Source organism: Hemitrygon akajei, chromosome 2 (genome assembly GCF_048418815.1).
Source record: "Hemitrygon akajei chromosome 2, sHemAka1.3, whole genome shotgun sequence".
NCBI classification, from domain to species: domain Eukaryota; kingdom Metazoa; phylum Chordata; class Chondrichthyes; order Myliobatiformes; family Dasyatidae; genus Hemitrygon; species Hemitrygon akajei.
The window spans coordinates 1,623,011-1,642,996 of record NC_133125.1 but is presented as its reverse complement, the minus strand read 5'-3'; the positions used below and the strand labels follow the sequence as shown (position 1 = coordinate 1,642,996).

Genomic DNA, 19,986 nt, shown 5'->3' with positions numbered 1-19,986 from the left:
GTAGCTCTGTTATAGTGCCAGCTGATAGATCAGACTTCAATTCCTGCTGATATCTTGTAAGGAGTTTGTACGCTCTCCCCATGACCGCATGGGTTTCCTCCAGGTGCTCCAGTTCCCTCCCACATTCTAAAACTACCAGTTAGGGTTTATGAGTTGTGGGCATGCTGTCTTGGTGCCGGAAGCATAGCAGCACGTGTACTGCTCAGAATAATCCTTGCTGATTTGATGGGACACAAATGACACATTTCACTGTATGCTTCAGTATACATTTGATAAATAAAGATAATTGCTTTATCAAAAAGTGGAGGTGGATTTAAAATTTGTTCTTTGCATGATAAATTTTTTGATCCATGTTAATATAGCTGCTCTTTAATGCATGCATGCAGATTTCTTCCGGTTTTCGCTATGGTAGTGAAATTGCATTCTTTACATCTTTACATTCAGACTTAAATGAGATTCAGATTTATTTATCACATGTACATTGAAACATACAGTGAAATGTGTCGTTTGCATCAACAACCAACACAACCTAAGCATGCTGTGGCAGCAGTCCAGCCCGCAAGTGTTCCCACACATTTCGGCACCACTCACTCTCCAGGTAAATTCTGAAACAAAACAAAAGAAATTGTGTTAATAAGAAACAAATAGAGTCAACCTTCAGATTAATGGCCTTTGATCAGAACTGGGAAAAGTTAAAAATGTTTCGAGTTGCAGGTAAGGGAGGGTGGTCGACAGAAAAGGAAAGGTCTCTGAATAAGTTGCCAGTGGAAATGAATGACATGAGGTGGCGTTGGGTGACAGAGGTCATTAAAAGCAAGTGACTGCCAGCAACGTATATGTGGGGCAGTTGTACTAGTAATCAAGTGGCTCTGGTATGTCCTGCACCCATCTGTGCAACTTGACTTTTCTGGCTGAAGCACAGATTATCCCAAAATTTTTATTATATTTTTATTTCATGAAGTGTAAACATGCTCTAGGACTGATTTTTCACAATATAGTTCCAAAAAATCTAACCCTTTGTCTATAATATTTTAATTTTTAACAGACAAGGACGTAAACCTCGAGGATTTTTATCCTTCATATCAAAAAAGCCTGCTGAAGGTGAAACTGAACTGAAGCCCAAGAAGATGAAATTTCCGAAAGCACGTGTAATTCTCCCCCAATTTGCTGGCAAGAGGCCCAGCACACCCACTGAAGATGCTGAAGATGTGAAACCAAGTGACTCTCCTCCTGCAAAGAAGAAACTGCGTGAAAAGGCAGCTGGGAGCCGACCCAATGCCAAAAGTGTCCCAACTAAAGTAAGTTACCATTTTGTTTCCTGAGCCCATCACAGTGATTAGGTCAAGTTGATGTATATTGAGATACAACAAATAAGACAGTAAATTATTTTCTATAATTTACTTAATTTGCTTAATTTAATGCCTATTTGGAAGTTAGTTAAGCATGATATCAGGAAGGAACTTTGTTTTCTCCATAAATATTAAATTTTTATTTAGCATTTCAAACATTCTTTTCTCTTGCCAACAATTCACCCCTTGTTATCAAGAACTTACTCAAAAATTTTCCATCTAAGAGCTTTTTCAAGGTCATTAGTTTCAAGGTAAGTATGGGGAGAAATAGGTCTGGTTTGCAGGTTGAGATTCTAAATTGGAGAAAAAGCCAATTTTGATGGTATCAGAAAGGATCTGGCAAGTGTGGATTGGGATTGGCTGTTTTCTAACAAAGTTGTTCATGGTTAGTGGCAGACCTTCAAAAGTGAAATTTTGAGAGTACAAAGGTTGTCAGAATAAAAGGTAAAGATAACAGATGTAATAGTGCAAATTACAGATGTGCAATGAAGCCATATACTTAAGGAGAAGTTGTAGAGTGTTATAGCCACAGGGAAAAAGGATCTCCTATGGCGTTTAGTGTGCACCTTGGTGGAATCAGTCTGTGACTAAAGGTGCTCCTCGGTTTGTCCCATGTGTCATGGAGTGGGGTGAGAGGGATTGTCCATAATGCTTCATAGCTTCTACAGCATCCTCCTCTCACACAACTACTTGGGAATCAAGTTCCACCCCCAGAACAGAACCAGTCTTCCTGATGAGCTTATCAATCTTCTTGGTGTCAGCTGCTTTCACCCTGCTGCCCCAGCAGACTATGGCAGAGAATAGAATGCTGGCCACCACTGAGTTGTAGAACATCTGCAACATAGACTACAGGCGTTGAATGACTAGAGCGTCCTCAGAAAGTATAGTCAGCGCTGTTCCTTCTTGTATAGAGCCTCTGTATTTTTAGACTAGTCCAGATGAGTTCCCAGGTGTTTCTAGTCCTGGAGTACTTCCACATCCGTTGCCTTGATGGAGGTGAGAACTCAGGGGTGTTTTCACCTTCCTGAAGTCCACCACCAGTTCCTTTGTCTTAATGTATTGAGCTGCAGGTGATTCGGCCCACACCCCTCAACCAAGTTGTCCACCACTCTTCTGTACTCAGCCTCTCGACCCCGGCTGATACAGCCCACAGCTGCTGGATCATTCGAAAACTTCTGCAGGTGGCAGGGCTCAGAGTTGTATCTGAAGCCCGAGGTGTAGATGGTGAACAGGAAGGAGGACAGGACAGTCCCCTGAGGTGCCCCTGTGCTGCTAACCACAGTATCTGATACATAGCTCTGCAACCTCACATACTGTAGCCATCTGGACAGGTAGTCTGTAATCCAGGACACCAGTGGAGCATCCAACTGCATCTCTGAGCTTGCTCCCTATTAAAGCATGTTGTATGGTGATAAAAGCACTGGAGAGATCAAAGAACATGATTCTCACAGTGCTGCCTGGCTCATCCAGATGAGTGTAAGCCGTTGAAGCAGGAAAATAATAGCGTTCTCGACTCGATATGTGCTCGGTAAGCAAACTGCAGTGGGTCCTGTGATGGATTTGCAGTAGTCCGGAGAAATGTCAGGACGTGTCTTTCTAATGATTTCATAACATGTGAGGTCAGTGCCACTGGTCTGTTGACACTGGGCATGGTGGGACATGTCTTGGGTACTGGAACGAGGCTGAATGATTTCAAAAGCACAGGGACCCTCTCTAGGCTCAGGCTCAGATTAAAGATGTATTGAAAGACTGCACCCAGATGAGTAGCACACACCTTGAGTACCCTTGGGCTGATGCTGTCTGGGCCCATAGCCTTGCCTGGGTGAAGTCTGATGAGGTCTCTCCTTACTTGCTCAGCAGTGACAATCCATGTGCCATTAGCTCTCCAGTGTCCTTGGAGGGAAATGGAGGGCAAGGGTTGAGCGGGGTGGAGCTGGGGTGGCTGGGTTGTAGAGGGGTAAACAAAAGCCTCCTCGTCAAAGCTGTTGATCCTGTCCAGGTCCCCTGGTCTCTGGTCTTTTTGTACCCTGTAATTGTTTTCATACTACTACACACATCCTTTGTGTTGTGCTGCTGTAGTTTCCTCTCCAGCTTCCTCTTGTAGCAGTCCTTGCCCTGGGCAATCTTCTCCCTCAGTTCTCTCTAAACCAGCCTGATCTCCTCCCTATCTCCATCTCTGATTGCCCTTTTCTTCCTGTTCAGAATGGCTTTGATGTCTTTGGTGATCCAAGGTTTATTGTTTGGGAAATAGCGTACAGTCCTATTTGGAACAGTATAATCCACACAGAAGCTGATGTACCCTGTAATGCATCGATGTTCTCTCCATGTGGACTACAGAGCACCTCCCAGTCAGTCCCTTCAAAGCAGCCCTGCAGGGCCTCATTGGCCTCCTGTGACCATTTCATAACAGACTTCTTGATCACAGGTTGCTGCTGGACTAGAGGCTTGTACAAGACCTGAAGCTGCACCAGGTTATGATCTGAATATTTGCATATAGCAGGTCCAGATTTTCCCTGATTTGATAGTCTACAAACTATGTGAAAGTTGGCAAAGTCCAAGTTGACGTGGTTGAAATCCCCTGTTATAGTTAAGAGGGCATTTGGGTGTAGTATCTCTAGTCTCGCAGTGACTAAGTGAATGACATCACACACCAGTCATGCATTAGCTGAGGGAGGGACGTAGACCCCGATGACAATGGCATGAGAAAACTCTGTGGGCAAATAATATGGTCGGAGTCTTATGCTAAAAATTCAATGACCAGGCTGCATACACACTTCTTCAGTGTGATGTGCCCAGGGTTGCACCATCTGTTCTTCAGAAAAACCACGAGACCTCTTCCTTCCTTCCTTGCTGTTTCGCTGCAACTCCAGTCTGCCATCTAGATTCACATCAGAGTTTGGAATAGCCCCGGGCAGCCATGTCTCAGTGTAGCACATAAGAGGGCTCTCATGGAACACCCTCTCTAGCAATGTTAGCTCTTCCAACTTGTTACTGAGTGATCTTACGATTCCCATGATAATGGAAGGAACATACAACGTATATCTCCCCTTTCTTGTGCATCGTCTTTTTCTAGTCCCATGTCCCCTATATTTCCTCCTCAGCTCCTTGGGAATTTCGGATCTCTCAATGGCCAAAGCTCACTGTTGTAGCCTTTTCAGCTGGTCCCTGGAGTTAACAATGGATCCGTCAGCTGTTTCTGCTAGGACAGACTGGCTTGACAAAAAAGCAGGAACAAATGAGATACTTATGGAGTACAGTATAAGAAATACAAGAGAAAACTTAAGAAAATAAATCAGGAGGGCTAAAAGAAGGGATGAATTTGCCTTAGCAGACAAGGTGAAGGCGAATCCTAAGAGATTCTATAGAGATATTAAGAGCAAAAGGATTGCAAGGGATAAAACTGGTCATCTGGAAGAACAGAATGGTAATCTATGTGTGGAGCCAAAAGTGATAGGGGGAGATCATAAGTGGCTTTTTGCATCTGTATTTACTCAGAAGACGGATACAGAGATTTTAGAAGGAAGGCAAAGCAGCACTGAGGTGATGGAGCCTTTTCAGATAACAGTAGCCAGTAGCTGTCTTGAGCCAGCTAGGGTGGTAAATCCCCAGGGCTTAGACCCTGTGGGAGGCAGGTACAGAAATTGTAGGGCCCTACCAAAGATATTTAAAAGATGCTGAGTGACAGGTAAGGCACCGGAGAATTAGATAGATAGATAGATAGATACTTTATTCATCCCCATGGGGAAATTCAACTTTTTTCCAATGTCCCATACACTTGTTGTAGCAAAACTAATTACATACAATACTTAACTCAGTAAAAAGATATGATATGCATCTAAATCACTATCTCAAAAAGCATTAATAATAGCTTTTAAAAAGTTCTTAAGTCCTGGCGGTAGAATTGTAAAGCCTAATGGCATTGGGGAGTATTGACCTCTTCATCCTGTCTGAGGATAACTAATGTTGTTACGCTTTTTAAGAAAGGCTCTAAAAATAAACCACATCAGGAGTGGAAAAGTTATTAGAAGGTATTCTAAGGGACCAAATATATGAGTATTTGGATAAGGAGGGTCTAAGCAATCTTACAGAGTTTTTCGAGGAACTTACCAGGGAAGTTGATGAAGGCAAGGCAGTGGATGTTGTCTACATGGACTTTAGCAAGACCTTTGAGAAGGTTCCACATATGAGGTTGGTCAAGACGGTTCAGTTACTTGGCATTCAAAATGAGTGAGTACATTGGATTAAACATTAGAAGAAGCCAGAGAATGATAGTAGATGGTTCTCTCTCTGACTGGAGGCCTGTGTCCATTTGTGTGCCACAGGGATCGGTGCTGGGTCCTTTGTTGTTTGTCATCTGTATTAATGATCTGGATGATAATGTGGTTAACTAGATCAGAAAGTTTGTGGAAGACACTAAGATTGGGGGTGTAGTGGACAGATAGGAAGATTATCAGAGCTTACGGTGGGATTTGGACCAGTGGGAAAAAATGGGCTGCAAATTGGCAGTTGGAATTTAATGCAGTGTTCCATGATCCTGAGAAATTCAGGCAAAGAAATGAAAAAAAGCAAATCATCAAAATGTTCAAGTGATTGAAAAGTACAGCACAGATAAATGTTCTCTGCACTCTTTTAACCATTTTTACATCTTTCCTGTAGGTGACAAAAACTGCACACATTACTCCAAATTAGGCTTCACCAGTGTCTTATACAAGCAGAGCCACTTATATGAGCTTTGAACCAGTTTTATCTTAGTTGGACAATGCACACGAGCGTTGCGTAAAAAGAGCTACTTTTAAATCAGGGTGGTGATCAAGATTTCAAAGGCAGTTTCTCCGAGTTGAGGAGCGACCAATCTGCAAGAGGCATTCATTAGAAAGTGTCAATAAAAATAGCATGTGTAAGTGGAGCAACCACTCTTTTGGAGTGTGCCGGTCTTTAAAGTGGCTTTAGCTCATCAGGGCTAGGTAACATTACGCTTGGGTGAATTAGATTGTCCTGTAAGTTGCTGTCTCTGTTCTTATTTGTTCATTCCTCAGCTGTTAGTGAATAGTATAGTGAGAATGGCTCCAGGGACGGTGTTTTGTACTGTGTGTGGGATGTGGGAGATAAACACATCTGCACCAGGTTCACCGAGCTGCAGCTCTTGAGAGAATGTATTCCGGAACTGGAGCTGTAGCTCGATGACCTTCAACTCATACAGATTGAACTCGTAGCTACAGGGAGCTGGGTTGCAGAGACAGGTAACGGATGACTGTCAGGAGAAGGAGAGGAAATGCACAGCCAAAACAGAGTACACTCATGGCAGCTCCCTTCAATGATAAGTATATAACTTTAGATACTATTGAGAGGGATAATCTACCAGGAGAGAGCCACAGTGATCGGGTCTCTGGCACTGAGTCTGGTGCTGTGGCTCAGAAGAGCAGAGAGGTGGCTAGGACTGCAGTGTTGGTGGGAGATTCCTTAGTCAGAGGAACAGATGAGGTTCTGTGGGCGCAATAGAGGCAAGCGGATAGTATGTTGCCTCCCTGGTGCCAAGATGAGGAATGTCTTGGATCAAGTCCATGGCACTCTCAAGTGGGAGGGTGAGCAGCCAGAAGTTTTGGTACATATTGACACCGATGACATAGGGAGACAAGGTGAGGAGGCCCTGAAGAGAGATGTTAGGGAGCTAGGTAGAAAGCTGAGAAACAGGACGTCCAGGGTAATAATTTCTGGATTGCTGCCTGCGCCATGCACCAGTGAAGGTAAGAACAGAATAACTTAGCAGGTGAATGTGTGGCTGAAAAAGTGTAGGAGGGGCAGGGGTTCAGATTTATGGATCATTAGGAGGATCTCTTCTGGGGAAGATATGTCCTATACAAAAGGGACGGGTTACACCTGAACCTGAGGGGGTCCAATACCCTTCTGGGCAGGTTAGCTAGCATTGTTCGGTGGGTTTAAACTAATTTGGCAGGGGGGATGGGAACCGGAGTGACGTTGTTGAAGATGAAGATTTGGAGTATTGTGTGAAGTTTTGGTCACCTAATTACAGGAAGGATATTAATAAGGTTGAAAGAGTGCAGAGAAGGTTTACAAGGATGTTGCCGGGACTTGAGAAACTGAGTTACAGAGAAAGGTTGAATAGGTTAGGACTTTATTCCCTGGAGCATAGAAGAATGAGGGGAGATTTGATAGTGGTGTATAAAATTATGATGGGTATAGATAGAGTGAATGCAAGCAGGCTTTTTCCACTGAGGCTGGGGGAGAAAAAAAAAGAGGACATGGGTTAAGGGTGAAGGGGGAGAAGTTTAAAGGGAACATTAGGAGGGGCTTCTTCACACAGAGAGTGGTGGGAGTGTGGAATGAGCTACCAGATGAAGTAGTAAATGCGGGCTCACTTTTAACATTTAAGAAAAATTTGGACAGGTACATGGATGAGAGGTGTATGGACGGATATGGTCTAGGTGCAGATCAGTGGGACTAGGCAGAAAAATGGTTCGGCACAGCAAAGAAGGGCCAGAAGGCCTGTTTCTGTGCTGTAATGTTCTAAGGTTCTATGAGGTAGTTGGTTTACAAACAGAGGCAATGTGTACTGAGACTCTGAGCAAGGAGAGGCTGATGATAGGGCAAAATTGCAGTCAACAGGATGAGTTGCAACGTAAAAGGTGGGCAAAATTGAAAAAGGTGAATACAGGACTAAAGGTATTATATTTGAATGCGTGCAGTATATAGAAAAATGTCAATGAACTTGTATCACAGTTAAAGATTGATGTTGTAAGCATCACTGAATCATGGCTGAAAGAAGATTATAACTGGGAGCTTAATGTCCAAGAATATACATTTTATTAGAATGATAGGCAGGAAGGCAGAGGGGTGGGTAGCGTGGCTGTGTTGGTAAAAAGTGAAACCAAATCATTCGAAACAGGTGACAAATGGTCGGAAGGCATTGGATCTTTGTCGATAGAGCTAAGGAACTGCAAGGGTAAAAGCCCTCATAGGAGTAATATACAGTTCCCCAAACAGCAGTAAGAATGTGGTCCACAAGTTACAATGGGAGATGGCAAATGTATGCCGAAAGGACAATGTTAAAGTAGTCATGGGGGATTTCAATATGCAGGTACGTTGGGAAAAACTGGTTGATGCTGGATTCCAAGAGTGGGAATTTCCAGAGCACCTACAAAATGGCTGTTTAGAGTAGCTCGTTGTTGAGCCCACTAGAGGGTCAACTATTCTGCATTGGGTGTTGTGCAGTGAAGCAGAATTGATTAGTGAGCTTATGGTAAAAGAACTGTTAGGGGAAAGTGATCATAATATGACGGAATTCACCTGAAATTTGAGAAGGAGAAGCTAAAGTCATATATATCAGTATTACAGTGGAGTAAAGGGAATTACAGAGGCAAGAGAGAGGAGTTGGCCAGAATTGATTGGAAAAGAACACTGGCATGGATGACGGCAGAGCAGCAGTGGCTGGGGTTTCTGGATGCAATTTGGAAGACAGGATATATACATCCCAAAGAGGAAGCATTCTAAAGGCAAGACAACAAACTGTGGCTAACAAGAGAAGTCAAAGCCAACGTAAAAGCCAAAGAAAGGGCATATAATAGAGCAAAAATTAGTGCCAAGTTAGGGGATTGGGAAGCTTTTAAATACTGACAGAAGGCAACTAAGAATCTCATAAAGAATGTAAAGATGGAATACAAAAGTAAGCTAGCCAATAATATTAAAGAGGATACCAGAAGTTTCTTCAGATATGTAGAGTGCAAAAGAGAGACAAGAGTGGATATTGGACTGCTAGAAATGATACTGGAGAAATAGTAATGGGGGACAAAGAAATGGCAACGAACTGAATAAGTATTTTGCATCAGTCTTCACTGTGGAAAACACCAGCCATATGGTGGAATAGCGAAAAGATCCAGGTGTCAGGGGTCATGAGTGTGCAAAGGTAGGGAGAAGGTCTTAGCAAACTGAAAGGTCTGAAGGTAGATAAGTCACCTGGACCAGCTGGTGTACATGCCAGGGTTCTGAAAGAGGTAGCCAAAGAGACTGGATGTTAATATATTTGGAGAGAGATACTGAAGCAGGTCGATAGTTCACAGACATTAATGTGAATAGGGTTTTTTTTAAAACTTTTTTTATTGTTTTCAAATAGTTACAGAATAAATGTGTATGAGAAAAAAAATGTTACCCAGCCCCCCTCCCCTTAACCCCTCCCCCCTAACATCCCTATTAAAAAAAAAGAAAGAGAAAAAAAAAGGAATGCCTGGATATTGGAGGGTCCCCACACGCTCCACGGAGTTCGTAATAACTTTAGTGTATGCATTTATTTCTTTCCCCAAGTAACCAATTATTTCATCTTTGGAGCACCTATATATTTAATCCTGTCTTTTGTAAATAAGGGCGCCAAATTTTCAAAAATGTTTCATATTTATCTCTTAAATTGTAAGTGATTTTTTCAAGTGGAATACAGCCATAAATTTCGTTCTTCCAACGATCTATACTTAGATATGTATCCGATTTCCAAGTCACTGCAATAGCTTTTTTGGCTACTTCCAATGCAATTTTTATAAATTCTTTCTGATATTTATTCAATCTGGATATCGGTTTTATCCCTTCAATATTACCTAGTAAAAGTAATATTGGGTTGTGTGGAAGTTGTATTCCAATGATTTGTTCCAGTAAAACTCTTAAATTTGTCCAAAAAGGTTGAATTTTAGAGCAAGACCAAGTAGAATGTAAAAAAGTACCAATTTCTTGGTTACATCGAAAACACTGATCAGATAGATTTGGGTTTAATTTGTTTATTTTTTGTGGTGTAATATATAGTTGATGTAAAAAAATTGTATTGCACTAATCTTAATCGAACGTTTATTGTATTTGTCATACTCTCAAGACATAGTCTTGACCAGTTTTTTTCTTCAATTTTGATATTCAAATCACTTTCCCATTTTTGTCTTGACTTATGGACTCCTTGTTTAATTGCCTGTTTTTGAATCAAATTATACATACAAGAGATAAATTTTTTAATCTTTCCTTTTTGAATTAAAGTTTCTATTTCATTGGGTTTCGGTAGTAACATTGTTTGACCTAGCTTTTCTCTTAAATAAGCCCTTAGTTGAAAGTAACAAAAAAGAGTGTTGTTTGATACTTTATATTTATTCTTTAATTGATCAAATGACATTAATATACCTCCTTCAAAACAATCTCCTATATATCTAATCCCTTTTTGAAACCAATTATATAAAAGTTGATTATCCATTGTAAAAGGAATAAGTCTATTTTGGATTAAAGATCTCTTTGCTAATAAGGATTTCTTTGTCTCATCGTCAACATTTATCTTATTCCATAAATCAATCAAATGTTTTAATATAGGAGATTCTTTCTTTTCCCGTATCCATTTAGATTCCCATTTATATATAAAGTCTTCTGGTATGTTTTCTCCTATTTTATCTAGTTCTATTCTGATCCACGCCGGTTTGTCTTTCTCAAAAAAGGATGCAATAAATCTAAGTTGATTTGCTTTATAATAATTCTTAAAATTTGGAAGTTGTAACCCTCCTAGCTCAAATTTCCATGTCAATTTTTCCAACGATATTCTTGACATCTTACCTTTCCAAAGAAACTTCCTCACATATTTATTCAGCTCTTGAAAAAACTTCTGGGGTAATTGTATTGGTAGTGATTGAAATAAGTATTGTAATCTAGGGAATATATTCATTTTTATGGTATTTACTCTACCTACTAATGTTATTGGTAATACCATCCATTTATCAAGATCTTCTTGAATTTTTTTCAATAGTGGTAAATAATTTAATTTGTATATGTTCTTTATATCATTATCGACTCTTATACCTAAATATTTTATACCATTTGCCGGCCATCTAAACTGGGTTATTGATCGACATTGATTATAGTCTCCTTTAGTAAGAGGTAAAATTTCACTTTTATCCCAATTTATTTTGTAACCTGATACTTTCCCATATTCTTCTAATCTATAGGATAATTTACGCAACGATTGCAATGGGTTTGTTAGATAAAGTAGAACATCATCAGCAAATAAGTTGATCTTGTATTCTTCTTGGTTAACTCTAAAACCCTTAATATCTGGGTCCATTCTGATCAGTTCAGCTAATGGCTCTATTGCCAACACAAATAAAGCAGGTGATAATGGACAACCTTGCCTAGTTGATCTTGTTAACTGAAATGGTGTTGAAATTTGACCATTTGTCACTACTTTAGCTTTGGGATTAGTATTTAAGGTTTTAATCCATTTTATAAAGGATACTCCTAATCCGTATTTTTCCAATACCTTAAATAAAAAATCCCACTCCAATCTATCAAATGCTTTTTCTGCATCTAAAGCAACTGCCACGCTCATTTCCTCCCTCTTCTGTGCTAAATGAATTATACTAAATAAGCGAGTTACATTATCTGCTGATTGTCTATTTTTAATAAATCCTGTTTGATCCATATGTACTAATTTTGGTAAGCATTTAGATAATCTATTAGATAAGATTTTTGCTATTATTTTATAATCAGTATTTAATAAAGAAATCGGTCTATATGATGATGACTTTAAAGGATCTCTATCTTTTTTTGGCAATACTATTAAAATGGCTGTCGAAAAGGATTCTGGAAGTTTATGCGTTCTTTCCGCTTGGCGTATTAACTCCATAAGAGGAGGAATTAATAAATCTTTAAACTTTTTATAGAATTCAGGCGGAAAACCATCTTCTCCTGGAGATTTATTACTTTGAAGTGATCCTAGGGCTTCTTCGACCTCTTTCAATGTAAAAGGCATATCTAATCCCTTCTGTTCTTCCGTATTTAATTTTGGAAGAGTTATTTGTGATAGAAACCTTTCTATCTGGACATTGTCATTTTGTGATTCTGATTTGTACAACTCAGAGTAAAAATTCTTAAAAGCTTCATTAATTTCTAAAGGTTTATAAGTAATTTTATTTACTCTTGTTCGAATTGCATTTATTGTTTTAGAAGTCTGGTCTGTTTTTAGCTGCCATGCAAGAACTTTATGTGATCTTTCACCTAGTTCATAATATCTTTGTTTAGTTCTCATAATTGCTTTTTCCGTTCAATATGTTTGGAGCGTATTATATTGTAACTTCTTGTTAATGAGTTGTCTTCGTTTTTCTTCTGTCATATTTCTTTGGGATTCTTTTTCTAATTTTGTAATCTCTTTTTCCAATTGATCTATTTCTATCATATATTCCTTCTTAATTTTAGAAGTATAACTTATTATCTGACCTCTCAAGTATGCCTTCATTGCTTCCCACACTATAAATTTATCATCAACTGAATGTGAATTTATATCTAAAAAGAACTGAATCTGTTTTTTCATAAAATCACAAAAGTCTTGACGTTATAATAATATTGAATTAAATCTCCACCTATAAACTGATTCCTCTTTATCTATCATTATCATTGTCATTATTAAAGGAGAATGATCTGACAGTATTCTTGCTTTATATTCCACATTTTTCACTCTATCTTGAATATTTGTTGATAATAGGAAAAAGTCTATCCTTGAGTATGTTTTATGTCTATTTGAATAAAATGAATAATCTCTTTCTTTTGGATTAATTCTTCTCCATATATCAATCAGATTTAAGTCTTTCATCAATGATAGAGTTAATTTTACTGCTTTTGATTTTGTAACAACCTTTGTTGATCTATCTAAAGCTGGATCTAGACAAAAATTAAAATCTCCACCTATTAATATTTTATCATGTGCGTTGGCCAAATTCAAAAAGACCTCCTGTATGAATTTTACATCATTTTCATTTGGTGCATAAATGTTCATAAGGGTCCATAGTTCTGAAAAAATTTGACAGTGTATAATTAGATATCTCCCCGCCGAATCAATTAATATGTTTTGTATTTTAATTGGTAGATTTTTGTTAACCAAAATTGCAACTCCTCTCACCTTTGAATTAAATGAAGCTGCAATAACATTTCCAACCCAGTCTCTTTTTAATTTCTGGTGTTCTGTGTCTGTTAAATGAGTTTCTTGTAAAAAAGCTATATCTGTTTTCATTTTTTTAATATATGTTAAAATTCTTTTTCTTTTTACTGGCCCATTAAGCCCATTAACATTAAAACTTAAAAAGTTTAGTAGATTAGTCATTATTTTTTTTATTATATTATTCCAATCTATAATAATACCTAATCTTTCCACTTTCGTGGTATCTTGGGAAATCTTTATAAAAATCTCCGTGTTGCTATGTGTGTCCCCACCAATCATCCAGGCTAAAAGATAGAAGAAAATTAAAATATAAAGAAAAAAACAAAATACCCCCCTACTAATGTTGTGGAAAAATAACACAACATTACCCCCCTCTGCTGTACGGGTCATGGCAACCGCCATGATTACACACGTGAATCCTGCAGTAACCGATCCAAAGCTCCCCAGCCCCCCCGCAACACAAAAACGTATATGTATAAGAAGAGAAAAAAAAAGAAATAACATTCTCATTTAGTATTTCTAAAATTTTGCTCCTCTTTTCTATAATATCCATAAATGTCCATCACTTCTGTTCGTTGGGTCTATCTTCATAGCGAATAGATGGAAGATCTTGTACAAACTCCTCCGCTTTTCGATAATCGGGAAAAAAATTTTTTCCTTCCTCCAAAAAATTATCAGTGTTGCTGGATGACGCATTGTAAATTTGTAACCCTTTACCCATAAGGCTTTTTTCACTGGGTTAAATTCCTTCTTCCTCTTCAACAGGTTGTAACTTATATCAGGATAAAAAAGAACTGGTTTTCCTGCTATCATCAATGGCCCGTTTCTATTTTTGGCACTTTGGGCAGCAGCCTTCAGGATCTTTTCTTTGTCTTGGTATCGTAAGCATTTTATCAAAATTGATTGTGGGTTTTGATCAGCTCGAGGTCTTGGCCTTAAGGATCTATGAGCCCTTTCGATCTCAATTGGAATTTCTCCTTCCATTTCCAACTTTTCAGGGATCCATTTTTGAAAGAAATTTATTGGATCTTCTCCTTCTATATCTTCTTTAAGTCCAACAATTTTAATATTATTTCGTCTACTGAAATTTTCAAGCTTATCAATTTGTTCCATAAATTGTTTTCTTTCTGATGCCCAAGCAGCATTTTCATTTTCTATTTTGTCCATTCTTTCAACCATGTCCTCCGTTGTAGTTTCCAAGTCCGTAATTCTTTTTTCCATTTTTTCCTGTCTCTTTGTCATTTTATCAAGCATAATCTCCATTTTGGTCATTTTTTTTCGAGTCTTTTTTGATTATTTTTAATTATTTTTAATGTGTCTAATTTACGCATTATTTGCCTCAAAGTCTTTTCTATATTTCTAGAAGGACTTTTAGCTTCTTCTTCATCTGATCCTTCCGAGACACTTGACTCTCCCTCCGATTCACTATCACTTTCAGTTGCAGTGGTAGCTGGGCTTTGTAGTTCTTGTTGCTCCCGTTTGCGCATGCTCCGTCCTTCGGGTTTGCGCAATTCACGATGACCCTTCCCTTTAGGAATGGCCATTGTTGCCGCGGTCTCTTGTTCCGCCTCGCCGGTGGCACAACGTACCTGAGACCGCGGTTCCTCGGCAGACGTGGGCCCCGCTCTTGTTCCAACTTGCGTAATCTTCCCGGTATTACGTAGTTTTCTTCATCTTCCTTCTTTGAGGCATTGCTTGACACAGTCCGGAGTAGTTTATAAGTAACTTTTAGAAGATACTGACTAACTTTTCTTCATTTAGACATTAATTTATTAACTTTTTACGGGAGAGCTGGGTTCCAGCGTCTCGATCCTACGTCATCACGTGACGTCCCCCCGAATAGGGTTTTAAGGGAAAGGAAATCAATAAACGTTACGCCATACAGGGCTTTTGACTAAATGGAAAACGAGTAGCCGACACCACGGCTGAAAGGAATATCTAAGTATAAACTGGTTGCCCTCACCCGCATTGCCTCCATTTTCCGCACTTCGGCCCTCACCCTATCCTCCCGACACCACAACAGGGACCAAGTTCCCCTTGTCCTCACCTACCACCCCACCAGCCTCCGGATCCAGCATATTATCCTCCTCAACTTACGCCACCTTCAACAGCACCCCACCACTAAGCATACCCTCTCTACCTCTCTCTGCTTTTCGCAGGGATCATTTCCTCCATGACTGCCTCGTCTACATGTCCCTCCCCACAGAACTCCCACCTGGTACTTATCCCTGCAAGCGTAAATGCTACACCTGTCCCTACACCTCCTCTCTTACCACCATTCAGGGCCCCAAACAGTCCTTCCAGGTGAGGCAACACTTCACTTGTGAGTCTTTTGGGGTCATCTATTGCATCTGGTGCTCCAGGTGCGGCCTCCTCTACATCAATGAGACCTGACGCATATTGGGGGACCGCTTCGTCGAGCACCTCCGCTCCGTCTGCCACAACAGACAGGATCTCCAGGTTGCCACCCACTTCAACTCTGCTTCACATTCCCATTCAGATATGTCCATACATGGCCTCCTCTACTGCCATGATGAGGCCAAACTCAGGTTGGAGGAGCAACACCTCATATACCGTCTGGGTAGTCTCCAGCCCCTTGGTATCAACATCAAATTCTCCAACTTCCGGTAATTCCCTCCCTCTCCCTTTCCCCCTTCCCACTTTCACTCTGCCTTCTTTTCCAGTTACCAATCACTTCTCATGATTCTGCCTTCTTCTACTACCCATAGTGCTTTCCCCTTACATTCCTTCTTCACCTTTCCTGCCTATCCCCCCCCCCCCGCTTCCCCTCCCCCACCCCTTGATCTTTCCTCTGATTGGTTTTTCACCTGGCATCTTCCCCCCTACCCCCACCTTCTTTATAGGGCCCCTGCCCCCTCCTTCAGTCCTGACGAAGGGTCTTGGCCCAAAACTTTGGCTGCTTATTTCAATGGATGCTGCCCGACCTGCTGAGTTCCTCCAGACTCTGGGATGTAGTCCATCTAGTCCAGTCGACTCATCTACCTTTGAGTTTGCCTAGCACTTTTTCCTTTGTAATAGCAATGTCACTCAGACCTTCTCACAGACCTCTAGCAGATTGTTCGTGAACGCTATGTAAATACTAACAAGAGAAAATCTGCAGATACTGGAAATCCAAGCAACACACACAAAATGCTGGAGGATCTCAGCAGGATATACTTCCAAATGCAGTTTTCCATTGGCAAGAAATAACAGATTGTACCCTGCATACAATTTTAAAGAAAGTGTATTTACTAATTTCAGCTTTATCAACCAGTTATTAAAAGGAAAAGAAAACAATTAAAAGAGTCCATTACAATTAAACCAGTCTAAATATGCACAGTGTTGGAGCTTGTATCATTCAAAAGCTGGGTGTGACTGTTACCGGTAAGTGGTAGAACTTTCCATCTTGGATTCTTTCGACTTACAAAACACTCCTTGTAATCATGTCTTCCCATCATTTCAAATCCTATGGCTGTCTCTCCCGATCTTCTCCTCTCACCAGCTTCCACTAAAAAGTCCCCGAAATCCATCAGTGTCCGTCACAAAATTCCTTTCGCCCAGCTTTCTTTGAAACCTTCTCCCAATTCCACCATCCTGATTAGCTGACATGACATGCCTAAGTTGAACATCATAGCCCTTTATCTTTAGCCAAAACCCAAAAACTATCAGCAGGACAGAAAGCTGCTGAATTAAATAACCTACTGCATTAGCAGTAAAGATCTTAACCAGGGTATTACATTGTCCCCTCAACAAAAATAGTCATGTCCTCATGACTTTGAAATTTATCAAACCATTGTTAATAACCCAGTATTCAGAGGAATTTCATGATTCAGGACCCCCAACTAATTTGTAAACAGTAGTAACATATCTTGCTATGGGGATAGACGCAATATTCTGTTTTCTCAGTGCGTCATATGCCAGCCTATATGGGGGTTTCCTGACTCTCTGTGACCTTCTTATCTCATCTTCAGCCTCAAGCACTCCTTGACATCTTTCCTGTTTACTGGGAGATGCCTCCCTCTGTCCATCACTTGTGCCTTCTGGCTACTCATGTCTCCCAGTTACCTGACTTAGTTCAGCTTCATCCCCACTTACATTGGAGCCCAGCTTTCCTTCACTGTCCAGCATCGTGTCTGCCTGTCCACTGCTGGTTTCCCCCCCACACCTCCCACCACTACATCTCAGGGTGGGAGATTCGGGAGTCTATACATCAATTCTTGGTAAATTTGTATTGGGCAACATATACAACAACCCCATTTCTGCATCCTCTTGAGTCCATGTGGCATCCAGTGGTTAGGTCATTTTCAGGTCTTTCCACTGATTGCCTTTTTGTTCTGCTCCTTGTGCAAGAGTTCCCCTAAGTGTAGAGTCCATGTCAGGCTCTGGGTTAACACGTACCTCCTGCCCTAGGTGTAAAAGGTGCTTTCGATAGAGAATTTTGACAGAGCCATTCCCATCTTCTGACTTCACCCAGAATACTGGCACATTTGCCATCTTGCTCTCTGCTACATAAGGCATAGACACCCAATATGCTGACTCCATTTAAAAAGCAAATATGAGGAAATCTGCAGATGCTGGAAATTCAAACAACACACTCAAAATGCTGGTGGAACGCAACAGGCCAGGCAGCATCTATAGGGAGAAGCACTGTCGATGTTTCGGGCTGAGACCCTTTGTCGTATAGATGCTGCCTGGCCTGCTGCGTTCCACCAGCATTTTGTGTGTGTTGCTGACTCCATTTGTCTTTTTGCTTATATTCAGGATTCCAGGCATGTCTGGTTGAACCTTTCAGGCTGGGGATCACCCTTAGGATGATAGGGCATGGTCCTTTGCTTTACGACTCCAAACAAACTCAGTAACCTATGTATGAGCTGACTCTCAAAAATCCCTTCCCTGATCACTGTGTATCCTTGGGAAGCCATAATGAACAAAATGATTTTCCTATAACACTTTGGCGACTGTATAATATTTTTACGTTATTTATTTAATTGGGTACTCTTTACCTAGCTTTAGGATTATGCGAAGGTCTGATCACCTTTTAGGTCATATTTACCATAGAACCATAGAACACTACAGCACAGTACAGGCCCTTCAGCCCTCCATGTTGTGTCGACCCATATAATCCTTAAAAAAAAGTACTAAACCCACACTACCCCATAACCCTCCATTTTTCTTTCATCCATGTGCCTGTTCAAGAGGCCCTGACTCCTGATGAAGGGTTTCGGCCCGAAACATTGTCACTACCTCCTCCCATAGATGCTGTCTGGCCTGCTGTGTTCTGCCAACATTTTGTGTTTTTATTTATTTCCAGCATCTGCAGATTCGCTCGTATTGCTCTTAAATACCCCTAATGTTTTAGCCTCCACCACCATCCCTGGCAAGTCATTCCAGGCACTCACAACCCTCTGTGTAAAAAAAAACTTACCCCGATGTCTCCCCTAAACTTCCCTCCCTTAATTTTGTACCTATGCCCTCTGGTGTTGGCTATTGGTGCCCTGGGAAACAGGTACTGACTATCCACCCTATCTATGCCTCTCATAATCTTGTAGACCTCTATCAAGTCCCCTCTCATTCTTTTACGCTCCAAAGAGAAAAGTCCCAGCTCTGCTAACCTTGCTTCATTTAACTTGTTCTCCAATCCAGGCAACATCCTGGTAAATCTCCTCTGCACCCTCTCCATAGCTTCCATACTTCCTATAATGAGGTGACCAGAATTGAACACAATACTCTAAAGTGCGGTCTCACCAGAGATTTGTAGAGTTGCAACATGACCTCTCTACTCTTGAACTCAATCCCCCTGTTAATGAAACCTAGGAACCCATAGGCCTTCTTAACTACCCTATCAACCTGTGCAGCGACCTTGAGGGATGTATGGATTTGAACCCCAAAGTCCCTTTGTTCATCCACACTCTTAAGTAACTGACCATTAATCCTGTACTCAGTCTTCTGGTTTGTCCTTCCAAAATGCATGACCTCACACTTGTCGGGATTGAACTCCATCTGCCATTTTTCTGCCCAACTCTGCAGCCTGTCTATATCCTTTTGTAACCTTCGACCACCTACAATTCCATCCAAAACTCCTCCAATCTTCGTATCATCTGCAAACTTACTCACCTATCCTTCCACCTCTACATCCAGGTCATTTATAAAAATCACAAATAGCAGGGGTCCCAGGACAGATCCCTGTGGCACTCCACTAGTCACTGACCTCCAGGCAGAATACTTTCCTTCCACAACTACCCTCTGCTTTCTTCCTTTAAGCCAATTTTTTATCCAAACAGCCAAGGTTCCACTTATCCCATGCCTCATGACTTTCTGGATGAGTCTCCCTTGAGGGACCTTGTCAAATGCTTTGCTAAAGTCCATGTAGACCACATCCACTGCCCTACCCTCATCAATTTCTTTTGTTACCTCTTCAAAAAACTCAATCAGGCTCGTTTGGCACGATCTTCCCTTCACAAAGTCATGTTGACTATCCATGAGTAGACTGTACTTCTCCAAATGCTGGTAGATCCTATCCTTAAGAATCCTTTTCAGTAGTTTGCATACCACCGACGTAAGACTCACCGGTCTATAGTTCCCAGGTTTCTCCCTATTACCTTTTTTAAACAAGGGAACTATATTTGCTATTCTCCATTCCTCCGGCACTTCCCCTGAAGCCAAAGAGGATTCAAAGAT

General features: G+C 40.7%; 1 protein-coding gene across 3 annotated transcripts in view; it reads left to right on the top strand.

Annotated features, from left to right (window-relative positions):
- LOC140738594 (uncharacterized) overlaps positions 1-19,986 on the top strand; it is a 156,063-nt gene that overhangs the window by 119,805 nt on the left and 16,272 nt on the right. For all 3 annotated transcript variants that reach the window (XR_012101407.1, XM_073066125.1, XM_073066114.1), the window contains one exon: positions 1,046-1,298. Coding sequence is in view for 2 of the 3 variants with exons in the window: in XM_073066125.1 (XP_072922226.1) it covers positions 1,046-1,298 (253 nt within the window). In the remaining variant the exon portion in view is untranslated. The remainder of the gene's footprint in view (positions 1-1,045; positions 1,299-19,986) is intronic.